At 41.6% G+C, this 12,500-nt stretch overlaps 2 protein-coding genes and 1 long non-coding RNA gene across 6 annotated transcripts in view; 1 reads left to right on the plus strand and 2 right to left on the minus strand.

Annotated features, from left to right (window-relative positions):
• The window catches only part of LOC138047199 (uncharacterized), an 18,789-nt gene extending 15,572 nt beyond the window's left edge, over positions 1-3,217 (plus strand). Inside the window, exons 2-3 of the long non-coding RNA XR_011131796.1 lie at positions 2,464-2,594; positions 2,954-3,217. This is a non-coding gene — a long non-coding RNA (uncharacterized lncRNA). The remainder of the gene's footprint in view (positions 1-2,463; positions 2,595-2,953) is intronic.
• Positions 1-12,500, minus strand: part of LOC138047165 (nuclear envelope integral membrane protein 1-like) — a 27,204-nt gene that overhangs the window by 724 nt on the left and 13,980 nt on the right. For 2 of the 4 annotated variants that reach the window (XM_068893907.1, XM_068893899.1), the window contains exons 3-8: positions 11,983-12,054; positions 10,629-10,722; positions 8,757-8,889; positions 3,075-3,270; positions 613-792; positions 1-18 (exon numbers count right to left, since the gene is read on the minus strand). The exon at positions 1-18 is cut by the window's left edge and continues 724 nt beyond it. In XM_068893907.1, coding sequence (XP_068750008.1) covers positions 1-18; positions 613-792; positions 3,075-3,270; positions 8,757-8,889; positions 10,629-10,676 — 575 coding nt within the window. In that variant the 5' untranslated portion in view covers positions 10,677-10,722; positions 11,983-12,054. Of the gene's footprint in view, positions 19-612; positions 793-3,074; positions 3,271-8,756; positions 8,890-10,628; positions 10,723-10,991; positions 11,049-11,982; positions 12,055-12,500 lie in introns of all 4 variants that reach the window. The other 2 variants (XM_068893915.1, XM_068893924.1) reach the window with 2 other exon arrangements.
• On the minus strand, positions 3,303-8,137 carry LOC138047189 (uncharacterized). The gene is made up of 2 exons (XM_068893933.1): positions 5,385-8,137; positions 3,303-5,013 (listed from the first exon to the last, which is right to left on the minus strand). Exons 1-2 carry the CDS (start codon positions 5,521-5,523, stop codon positions 4,400-4,402), a joined length of 753 nt encoding a protein of 250 aa, XP_068750034.1. The 5' UTR covers positions 5,524-8,137; the 3' UTR covers positions 3,303-4,399.

The raw sequence follows: 12,500 nt of genomic DNA on the forward strand, positions 1-12,500 counted from the left end.
GATACAAACTCTGCAAATCTAAAAAAATCAGGAATGGTGTCATGTCAACAGGTTACTTATTCAGTCAGAAACAGCCTTTTCGATAACCTCAATCACACATAGAAACACACAAAATAAATAGTTAAATAAATAAATAAATAAATAAATAAATAAATAACGCTTTTTAAAAAATTAATAGTGTTAAAATTCTTCACACCGTAGACAAGAAAGCCAAATTGCAGCTCGTAACGCCGGATTATGTTAAGACTGCCCAGTACGCTTCTCTGTCAGTCTACGTTGAAGCTTGTTTTGTCACGCAAGCGAGAGAAACGATTCCCCAAGCCTCCCTCGGCCGTTTATCCCGATTACATGACCCAAGAAGCGCACGGGTCTAATGACAGAGAAGGGACCTCTAGCAATCTGCCACAAAGTTTCATTGGATAATAAAAGACTATGGCGACGATTTCTGCGATGACCAAGTGCATTTGACTCGTGGCAAAACGGCGTCGTGAAATACCACTATATGTAGTTTTCAAACTTGCAGTAATTGCGAGTCCGTGTGGCCAGGGCTAAGGATTCCAATGAACCTATTTACTTCGGAAAAAAAAAAGTAACAGTGTTGCAGTATCTTGCCTGGTAGGATTTTTTAGTCGCCCAATGGTGCGCCAAGCATTACATTCAGGACTGAGACAATATTCTCTAAGACGCTGCAAAGCCAATTTTGTTTCTTCGGATCCCTGCACCACATATTCCTCTTCAGATAGCATCATGTGTTTTGGAGGAAAGAGAAAGTAATACACTCGATAGCGAAACCTGTGGTATGGAATAAATGACATCAATGTGAGTTCGAAATTGTCATTCATCTGCATCTACATCTACATACTCCAGCACCCTGCAAAGTCCCCTTTGACTTCTGGCTGTTTTGTCTTACGTGGCCGCATGCACCATAGGCCTTTTTGAGACATCACTGCCATGCCTACCTCATTTTGCTGGACAAAATTCAGGCCTGACTACAACACCCGGAACTCCGTGATCTACTCTTTTCGAATAGTGTGTGGGATCTTTATGGTGCCATAGCCTGAGTTAACGTGCAAGAGTTGTGAGACGCCGGGGCCTACGGTTTATAATCCTTATTATAGGAGACTTGAAAGTATAACCATTTGCATATGTCTTTACGAAGGCAGTACAGTGGTTTGGGTTTAAGAAAAAAAATCCCTTCGTTCACAGTAGATGGGAGAGTTAGTCTCAGTTATCACTCAAGTGAGTGGAAAAAATACCCGGTTCACATTTCAGAGTGGTTCAATTAAACAGAATATAGAGCTGTTGCACTTACACCGCGCTCTCAACCCTCTAAACAGGCCAGCAAACACGTTAAAACGTATCTAACTGCATGCACCTTACGGGCTCTTTTAGCACTTGTTTAGCTAAGATGGCAAAAACTCTCGCTATGGTAGAAACGTTGACGGAAGATAATATCAGTGGAAAGATACAATTCCGGCAGACAGAACCCCTAAAATTGAGGTAGGGGCAAGAATCAAAAATTTCTTTTAATTGCGAACAAGAAGTTTCAATTAAAAACCTCTTAAGAAAATTGTCATTATGAAATATTTAAGAGCAATATAGTCTCTCACTTCTACCGGTTGGCTTGATAACTACGCTGGTACAGCACTGCGCCGATATTTCACAGGTCATAGTTTCAAATCCCGTACAAGCCCGCCGAATTTCCCAGACCAATATTAACATTTATATTCAGTGCTATGGAAACTGGGTCGAGTGTGGGCAGTGTGGTCTCTATCAGCGAAAGGCCCTAATACGAAAGCTGTCTGTTCACAGACATCATTTTTTGTTAAATAAATGGGTCAAAAGAAGAAAACAAAAGAGCAGAGCCCTTTTTTTTCCGCACTCAATCATAGAGTGATGAGGTTCTGCAGTATCAAATTTATAGAGAGCTTTAGCAAGGACATTACGACGACGGCTGGGGGGACACCCACTAATCACGCGTTTTTCATTTTGACACAATTCTTTGCCATTTTCGTCTTGACAACGATCCAAAGTGACCAAATTTAAGGTTACATGGAGGACGAGAACACTACGAAAAAAGAATCAATTTTCTTTACAAAGAACCACGCCCTTTATATCAACTTTGTTCCCAAAAAGCTACAACACCCTTTCCACGCCGAACGACGCAGAACAACCGCGAAATGATTAAAAACTAGGCTTGTACTATCAGGAGTCAGCGTGGCTTAACGGTTATCAACCGTCCCTCTCACATCAGTGACAAGGGTTCAACCCTGGCCTCGAGGTCGAATGTGGGTTGAGTTTCAGTCGATCTCAATCTGACTCCGAGGGTTTTTCTCCGGGTACTCCGGTTTCCTCCCTCTCCCTCATCCGGGCGGATACCATCCGGGAGAGATAACCTCTGATATTTCTCCCTTTTATTTCCTTAGAGAGAATATTAAGTTTCGCTTCATTTTTTTCTTTCAGGTGAGACACACTGTAGCTTTCCAGAGGCGGTCACGTAGTGATACTGTACAACAGAAACAATGCACCAAGCCTTAACAACAAAAGAAGCCACTGGCCATAGGGACCAATGAAACTATGGCAGTCTGGAATAGGTACAGCATTCCTCTTTCAAAAACGAACACAAGCTGTACAACTTAAGCAAATTCCTCCAGTTATATTTGTTGTATCCACTTTCCTTTGTCTTTGTCCTCTAAACCTCTCTTTCAAGCTGAATTTTAATATATTGAAAAAAGCCTATAGCTATTACTCGATACCCAGGGGGCAAACACATATTAATTTTGCCCCCTGAGCATCCCATGATATCCTTTTAAACAATAGAAATCAAGATGGCCGTCGTATCGCCGAAGTAGTCTATTGCTTAAATTTCCCAGTCAAATGCGAAGGTCACTTAATCCATCTTTCGTAAACAAACAGCGCTTTAAATATACATTTTCTTTCATTACTCTTTCAGGTGGCTATTTTATAGCCTTCGTCGTTGTCCTTCTTGCTGAGCGAAGCTTTAAATTACGATAGGAGAAGACTTCAATGTGAAAGATATCCGCGTTGTTTTGCGATTTTAATTTATGACTTACCACCCACGAAGAATCAGTCTCACAAAGTACAGTACAATCCTGCTGCTGCAAATTGTATACAAGAGAAAAGCGGGGGAACGAGATATTTTGTAGAGCAGAAACAGTCCAATAGACTGTAATATGCATCTCATGAGGTCCAGACCACGATCACTTGTGACTGGGATATAGCAATAACAGACGCAGAAGCTAATGACACCTGAAAATACAAGACAGAAATTTTGCACTCGAGGAAGGTTTTCGTTTTGAAGATCGGGAGGGATCAGGGATAGCAAGGTGTCCTTCGTGTCGCTTGCGCGTGACTTCTCGCGATTCTTGGGTATCACGAGAAATCCTGCGTGTCGTTCGTGCTTCCTTCCTCGTGATTCTCGAAAATGGAGAACTTAATAACCAGATGACCTCAACTCCTTTTTCCAAGCAGAGGAGGTACAGTGTACAGGCACATGACGAAAACCAACCGTAATGCTGCCCATTTAATACCGACAATACCCAATTCTTTGTTAGGGACTTGTCAAACTGATTTAAGGCGCACTCACGGAAAAGGAGAGCCGTGTTGAAAATTTGAATACATTCGATGGCCATAAAGCCTCTAACTAACCGTGTTCGATAGCCGGGTTACTGCCCACGCTTTTCCCGCTCCAGTTTATGGCCCGAGAACGAAGCGCAAGTGCCATACATAGGAAACTGGAAAAATAAAGGAGGGCTCCATAAAATTTGAATCTTTTGGTGACTAATTCGAGTGGAAAAGCACGCCTTTTAAGTCGAGCATGCCGATGACTACAGCTCATCAGTTAATTTGACCAATCACAGGGCGCGCATTCTACATCATTTTAGTTACATTATATAGACTATTTTTAGATCCACTGGTTTTACTAAAATAGATTGCTTGATAGCTCTAAACCTCCACCTCCGTTTACCGCTCTTTCGGAAAAGAGAATGGCTTCTTTAACGCCACAAAGAAGTGTGGTCAGATGGGCCTTCCACTCGGAGCTTATCTTCGTCCTGCTCTCTTAAGAAGAAAAGAATTTCACTGCGTAGTACGATTTATCTTCCTTTTCTGAGAACTAGTAACCATCTTTAGTACGTGTTACGAAAAGGTAGCTTTTTTTTTCGCGGCTTTTTAAAGACCCTGATAGATGAGATAGATAGTTTATTAAAAACTGCATCACAGCCAAAGGCTGAATTACGCTATAATTTACAAATAGTCAAAAATATAATTACTAATAAATCCTAAATAATAAGTAAAAACTAATTATTAGAACGATATTAATAATTCTATATTTCGTATTTGCGTAAAATACGAAATATGGATAAAACTACAGCCCGGACTATTTCGACATCGCATATATAAAAGTATTCCTCTTTCTCTTCGTGCAAAGCTTTGGCATATTAAAATGGCGCTGTCGTCTTAGATTATAGCGCGAGTTGTCATAGACTGGTGAAAGAAGGGCTTTCAGGTTATGATTTGGATCACGGACAATGTTATCAAAAAGCTTGCTACATAGTACATAATAATGCTCTAAAATGGGTGTTATCCCCATCTCCATGGTAAAGTTGCACTTTCCTGAGGTTATTTTTGACATTGCTCTTCTCTCGAGCTGTGCCAGCTCGTTTTTTAAGTACTGGGGGAGACCGTTGAAAGAGACAGGTGCTGCGTAGTATATAACAGACCTCAAGCACGATGCATTAAACAGTCCGAGGTCTTGTTTTGGAACTCCCGCTCTTTTTAACTGAGTTAAGAAATAGAGTCTCTTACGGGCCTTTTTGGTTATTTCAGTTTCATGGTCATTCCATGTTAGATCGTTCGCTATTGTAAGGCCTAGTAGCTTTGTACTAGTAAGCTCTATCTCCTTCCCTTCAATGATGACAGGATAAAGGACTCTTTGCTCTTTGGCAAAGGAGATCCTGAGTTCTTTGCACTTAACAGCGTTTAGTAGAGCCCCGTTATAATAATAATAATGATAATAATAATAATAATAATAATAATAATAATAATAATAATAAGAAGAAGAAGAAGAAGAAGAAGAAGAAGAAGAAGAAGAAGCTTTATTTACAGTGAGGACACTCGAACCATAAACACTTGATATTTGTTTGTACATTTTTTTAGTGACTATAGAATGTGGGCTCGTCCTTTTGACAAGAGTATTTAATGCTTTTACACTTACAAAATACTAAACATGTAACACTATACATCATAAGAAGAGGTTTTATTTCTTAGTCGTCGAAAAAAAATGTATACAAAAATGTCAAGTGTTCATGGTTCAAGTGTCCTCACTGTAACCAGGGAGCACCTACAGCAATCTGTTCTCCCAGGTGTCTCGCGAGACCGCTCTATTACTCTGTCAGCTATTGCATGCGCGTGACTTACCCCGCCCTTTGCTACTACCTCTGACACCGTGGTGTCGTCCACATATTTCCATAGCTGTGCGTTCGTATTGAGGTCGTTAATCATTAGGACAAACAACCATAAGCCTAGTTTGGTACCCTGTGGTACACCAGCGGGGACTGGGCAAATTTAATCCGCTGGGATTTGTCCGATAAAAAATGTACAATCCAGTTGATGGTGCTAGCTGGTAATTTACACTGGTTACGCAACTTTCTAACGAGTATACTATGGTCTGATATATAGATTTATCCAAGCCTGAAAGCGAAGCTCCAGGGTTATTTATTTCATTTGCGTCCAGTTGAAAACATGGGTCCCCATAGACCTATGAAACTAATTAACTTTTCTGGATTTAAGTATTTATAGCAATGTGGCTTAGAATATCTCATTTTATTAACGCGAAAAAGACGATCACGAGGTAGTTCGTGGCATTTAAAAACCATGGCTCCAACGCAAATGTTTATATTCATCACTAACCTCAATTCCTCAATATCATTTTCCAGCTGTCGTTCTAAAATTGCTTGAAATTGTTTCCCCGATATTTTTCCCATCCTTTAGCAGAGGTTATTCAGTGAAAAATCATTTCGAATAGTCCATAAAAAAGCAATTATGTTTGCACATACGAACCACATAAAGCCCTTCACTGAGGCGGCCATTTTTACGTGATACTGGTAACATTGCCATACATTGCCATACAGGAGTGGACGTACGTACGGGCGGTCGCTAATGAAGTCATAGCTAAAAACCAAACTGATTTCTCGCATCGATGGGTTACCACATTTTCTTAATCATGGCCCAAGGCGGCGCGCGCGGAGCTCCGCTATTAAGTCAAACGCTTTACAGTCGTCCAACAATAATGTTCTTACGGTGGCTCCGTTTCCGTCCGTAACTGGGGACCAGCTGTGCAGCATGCTGATTCACGCGCCATTGTAGTTGACGAATATGGAATGGCTCCGTACTGGTTGTAATCAATAGGGACCTTTAGATTCTAGGACGAGGACGAGAACGAGTACGAGATTTGACTGCCCGGTTTTAGCGAAAATTCTGAGAACATTCATAACCCGGACGATTAATCTTACTCTTTGTTAGCAGTGTAGGTTCCTCAGTTATTTTTATTGCTGGTAACTTAACCTTTTTTGTTGATCGAAAAATGCCAAAACTTCTACCGTGTTGTTGACTTGTTTTGATACGACGACATTCTTGCAAAACCTCGTACTAAAATGACGACGGTATCACGTTTTTCCCGCCAAAATTACGCTGGTTAGCGCGCGCTCACTGTTGTTCATTGAGAAAATCTCGTACTCGTAGTCTTTCTCGTCCTAGAATCTAAAGCTCTCTAATGACGTTAATGACGGCGGGTTTCACGAAACAATCCACGACGGACTCCTCCGCCACTTAAAAAACACAGGCCGTCAGGGATATCGGTCTCAATTCCATTTTGAGGTCGACCACTGGTTTCTTTTTGGGAAGGGGGGGTCACGTAATCCATTTTCCAGATGGTAGGAAGACGCTGTTTGGCGTAGGAGGCGTTCAGGATTTCCATGATGGGATTGACCACCAAATCACAGTATTCTTTCAGCAGCCAGTTGGGTTTTCCGTCCGATCCGCAGGCCTCCCTTGGATTGAGGACTTCCAGTGCTCTCTGCACGCGCTGCTCGGTTACCCGATCTCGGGCGAGTCAGACTCGAGAGAAACCCACTCAAGAGGAGCAGGTAGTTTATACTCCCCGAGCGGTCCGAGAAGAGCGGAATTGATGGCATTGGTTTGCTCAATTTGAAAGGCAATTCTGATAGTCCTTCAATGTTGATCTCGCTAGCCAAATCACTGTGGGAAGTCTTTCGGCCGCTCATGCGTTTTATTTCATCCCACTACCTTTTCGGGTTTTCTCCTTTTACGTGCTGGATCTTTGGCTGGTTGTATTCCCTCTCCACCTTTTCCTCTCTCGGTTGACAATGTTACGAAGTAATCTAAACTGAGCTGAGTCAGGGCCATATGCGCTGAACGCCTTTTGCCTCTTCATAATAAGAGTTCTCAAACTTTTGTTCATACAAGTGACGTCGGCCGTGCAGATCTTGACTGGCTTGGCAGGCGCGATGGTATCGAGGCCTAAATGTATGACGTCCTGGAAGATTTGCCACTTCTCACAGCTCACTAGAGAAGTGAACAACAGCGGCCAGTTTATCTGCGTTAGACTTCTACCCAACGCCGCCTTGTTGCTTGTTCGCAAGTCACGCCTCCTGGTAACCTTTTTGCTGTTAATGTTGCATTTTACTCCTTAGGAGTTGCCACAACAGCGTTGTGATCGGACAGCAAGAACGGCTGGTATTCTTGTGGGGTGCTATAGTACTCGTGCATGTTAGTGAGTATTAGATCCAGCGTAGCTTTCTTTCTCGTCGGCACTTTGACTATTTGCTTCAGTCAGAAGTGGTTTAGCAAACCATCGATGTTTAGACGGTTGAAATCCCCGGTGACCAATAGGCCACCGTTAGGATAACGTGCTTCTGTTAAGGCGAGAGACTGGAATAAATGATCCCGAATTAACCACCCGTCAACCTTTGGAGCATGATATATTACACCCGCGATAATACAGGAAAACCCGCGCGAAAGACGATTCGGACGGGGTTTCGAAATCAAGTCCATTGCTTGAAGTTGATCCCGTGCGAGGTGAGCGAATAGATCTCTTTAGCTTGTACATTTTGTTTTCCCATTTAGACCACGAGATATTCTCAAGGGAAATTTCCTTTTGTTTTTTGGAAGTTATGCGTACATATGCACGTGCATAAGACGACATTTGAAAGAAACTGTTCTCTAGAGTAGCATCACGTGGTCTGAGATGGGAAAACAAAACGTACAAGCTACAGAGGTCAATTGCCTTTTCTTTAGATCGGCCAGCTCCCAACAGGCTTCATAGCTCGGAGCAACTGCAGACGGGGTGCGAATCCCCCTTCAATCTTCTAGGGAGTCAGCAAGGTTTTGTGCTAATCGACTGCGCCTCCCACCTCTGACCCAGGTTCAGCCCTGGCTTCGGGTCGTATGTAGATTGAATTTCAGTCGATCTCGAATCTGGTCGGTTTTTCTCCGGGTACTCCCAGACCGGTTTTCCTCCCTCAACAAACCCGGCTCTCAGTCAATTATATTCGGCTGCGGGCGGATACCCTCGATATGGATAACCTCTGGTATCCTTTCATTAAATTAAGTGAATAAAGTTGCTATAAAAAAGGTTGGTTTTTTTTAGGCTTCCTTTGCAACTACCTAAGTTTCTCAACTAAATGAAAGGTGTATTTGGTTCCAATTGAACTCACCTACGATAACAAAATATCCAATAATCCACCCATAATGTTTTAAAGAGAGGTGATTTAAATTTGGCAGACTCCGGTACATCAAGTAAGCTCCAGCAATCCAGCCTCCGGTCAAAACTGCATAGGCATCTACTCTCTGTGAAAACAAAAGTCGAGAGGTCAAAGTTTGCCGATATAATCTTAATAATAAAGAGATTTTGCATCGTGTCAACCAGGGTTTTTAAAATTAGCCGGCGCCCGACGAAAGTCACCAAGTGTTTGCGCCACGTGCTTTTTCTGTAGTAAGCGTGTTAAAACTAAATCATGACGACACAGGTAAAACTAAATAGGCAGTGTTATGACTATCTCACTACCTTCAAAGTAAGAGCAATTTTTGGCGCGAATATTTCACGCCCATTTCAACAAATCAATACAGAAATTTCTTCCTGAAGAAGTCAGGCCGTGCCTGACGAAACATTGGTTAAACAAAGAAATATATGCCGTCTCAGCCGTACGACCAGCCTTGCATTATTATTTTGTTTTTAGTCTACAAATTACTTCCTGGAAAGATCTTCCAGGATACGGCACTTGTACTTTGTTCAGCTGGCCCTTGCATAAAAAAAAAGGTCTACAAGTACGATACTACTAACCTCTTACTAACTGAGCGCGAGGGCCGTACTAGGGAATATTGGCCCGAGGTTAGGCTTTTGGTTTTTTTTAGCATTTTTAAAATTATTTTTTCCTTTTTTCACGATATTTACCAGCTTTCAAAGGAAACGTCCGTTTAATTCAACCGAGTGTGTGGACCCCAGGACTGACCAATAGTGGCCAACTTGGTGTTGCATGCCTGTCCATGAGATTAACGGTATTACATGGCACGTTTTTTCAAGATGGTGGACAACACTTTCAGTGATTCAGATTCAAGTTGGGATGAATATGCAGATGAAAGCCCGATTAATCCTATTGCGGAAGCTAAAAGGCTAGAATCAAATCTCGCTACCCCCGCAAAAGCTAATATAGCAAGAGAAAGAAAAATTCAGACGAATCCGGCCGGTAAAACGCGTTCTACGCCAGCTTAAAGTGCAAACAAGTAAAAAGAAAGCAACTTTTCGGCAACTTTTACGAAATTCAGCAACATTTGGAAATAAAATAGAAACTTTTTAGCAACTTTTAGACACTTTTATCGGAAACTTGTGGCTAGGCCTACCGGAGGTCGTGGCGGTACGAACCGGCGCAGCGAGTTCGGATTCCCCTTTTGAAAAACTTTTGGTGATTCGCTCAACTTGAATTTCCCGGGAGAGGGAAAAAATACGGAATCGGACCGTGTCCATGCCAATGGTCTGTACTGTAAATTCCCGCCCAAGCGTGAAAATTCTCTTCTTCTAACTTGGCTTCCTCCTATCAGAACGTTGCTCGATCTCTGGAGCCTACATACAAGAAACATTATGGGGAGCCTAAACACGCGGCGTTTTTGAGCCACCGTCGGATACCGGAAGTGAACATTTCGCACGCCTGGACAGTTGCCTCTCCCAAAATTTTGAGCTAAAGCTAATAGTGAAAAGATTCTTAGAAGTATAAATGTGATAGTAACAACACTAGTTAAAAAGGAAAACAGCTCACTTTCGGTTGCCGTCCATCACTCTAAAATGTCATGTGCTTCAGCTGCCTAATTTCAAAGGAGTTTCTTTCAGTTCTAAACGTAAATTTCAGACCGACTTATGCCGTTTGCCGTGAACACAGACCTCGGTTTTGATAATTCATGATATCATGCTCAACCTCATCCAATAATTGTTTATTGACGTCACTGCTTGCGTATCTGTTAAACGTCATGATCATGGTGAGGCTTGGCGTTATCAAATAAACGCTATGTCTTGAGTAAACAAAACACTACCTTACCCAAGGATCTAGCCTATGAAGAATGTAGACCACAACCAGAGGTGACATAATGAGACCGAGTAACACACCAGACGAATAAAAGAATAACCTATTCCTACAAAGAGAACAAGCACGAGACAATAATTATCCTCGACCTTTGTTGCCTGATACAGGGTGTTATGTACAAAAGACAAGTTACAATATACTGAATATTGTGGGTATTATTTATGATAAATTTGAGGAATTAACAAACTTTGGCTTAAAGTGTGACGCACGTTAACATGGCAGCACAACAGAGCTTTTTATTTCCCTTCAAATTTTAAAGTTAGCTAATCACCGTGTGCAAATTCGATTAACGAGTAAGCATAATTGCAACGGCTGTACCTCTGGGAAAATGTCAGACAAGTGTGTAGACCTGAAACACCTATTGCAGCTGTAAATCTAAATAAATAAGTAAATAAATAAATAAATAAATAAATGGTTGGGTGCCCTGGGCAGGCATGTTACACTGAAAGGGATATGCCAAGAATTCAACACAAATTAGACCCAAAACATCACGTGAGACATCAGTGTGCAATCATGCTTAAAATCTCAGCCTAACAGTAGCCCACAGAACTGTTCCTAATTACCGGGAATAGCAAATAGTCAAGAATCCCTCACTGAAACAAGTGGTATCACCGCGGTTCAGCATAAAATGCAGACAGCAGACTGCAGACTGGGTCTAAAATGCAGGCTGAGCCCTAGTCCTAGGCCTGGACCGAGGCCTATTTTGTACGTAGTCTGCATTTTAGACCCAGTCTGCAGGCTGCATTTTATACTGACAGGTGGTATTACTTGTGAATATTAGGGGTGAGAATAATTGTCTCGCAACAATGAGGCCCGGGTTAGATTACCAGTGGGTTATCTTGAGTTTGATGGTTCTCTACTCCGCTCATAGAGGTGTTTCTTTGAGTACTATCGTTTTCTTCTAACACTGAATGGAAATACATGTCTGCAGATATGCCCAGAAATGCAAATAATAGACCTTTTTGCAGATACGGCGGCCATTTTGATTTCTATTGTTTGAAAAGACATTATGGGATGCTCAGGGGGCAAATTAATATGTATTTGCCCCCTGGGCATCCCATAATAGCTATTTGAAACAATTATTGAATTCAAAATGGCCGCCGAATCTGCAAAAAGATCTTTAGATGCATGAAGATTTCAGTAAACGTCACGAAGTGTCTCCTTGCTCTTTTCCCCAACTTCAACATCACTCGTGCCTCGGAATACAGACAATTTACGTCACAAAATGTCCCCTAAATGCTGCTCTTTAAGTAAAGATTAACTGCTGCATTTACCCAAAGCTAAAAATAACGCTAACCTTTACCCTTACCTTGTGGTGAGAAATAGGTAGGAAATGGTTAGAGGCCGGCAAAAAATACTCCTAGAAATTGCAAGTCTGTTGCTAAAAAAGAAAAGATAGATTCTAAATTAATAATAATAATAATAATAATAATAATAATAATAATAATAATAATAATAATAATAATAATAACAGAATTGATGCGAGAATTGTGGACAGAAAGGAGAAGAAGGTGATCCTTATTGAGATGAGCTGCCCTTGGGTTTCCAACAGAGAACAGAAGGAACAGGAGAAAACTGACAAGTATGCGCCGTTGAGATGGGAGATGCGCCAACAGTTCCCCGGCCACACTATCACACAGTTTAATGTGATAGTTGATGTACTAGGAGGCTACTCTATGGAGACGGCGGAGAAAGTTAGGAAGTTTTTAGGTTTGGATAGAGGGAACCAGGTTTTGTTTAATATGCAGAAGGCAGTTTTATCGTACACCCTAAACATAGCAAGGTCATTCAAGGTTTCGACGAGTTATTAAGGAATATAAACTCTTG

This window comes from Montipora capricornis, chromosome 1 (genome assembly GCF_036669925.1).
Source record: "Montipora capricornis isolate CH-2021 chromosome 1, ASM3666992v2, whole genome shotgun sequence".
Classification (NCBI taxonomy): domain Eukaryota; kingdom Metazoa; phylum Cnidaria; class Anthozoa; order Scleractinia; family Acroporidae; genus Montipora; species Montipora capricornis.

What these genes read in the sequence shown, in the direction of transcription:
- LOC138047189 (XM_068893933.1), bottom strand. Translation starts at nt 5,523, where the DNA reads ATGATTAACGACCTCAATACGAACGCACAGCTATGGAAATATGTGGAC. An exon ending in AGAGCGGTCTCGCGAGACAC is followed by an intron (nt 5,014 to 5,384) that starts CTGGGAGAACAG and finishes ATTATTATAACG; the next exon opens with GGGCTCTACTAAACGCTGTT.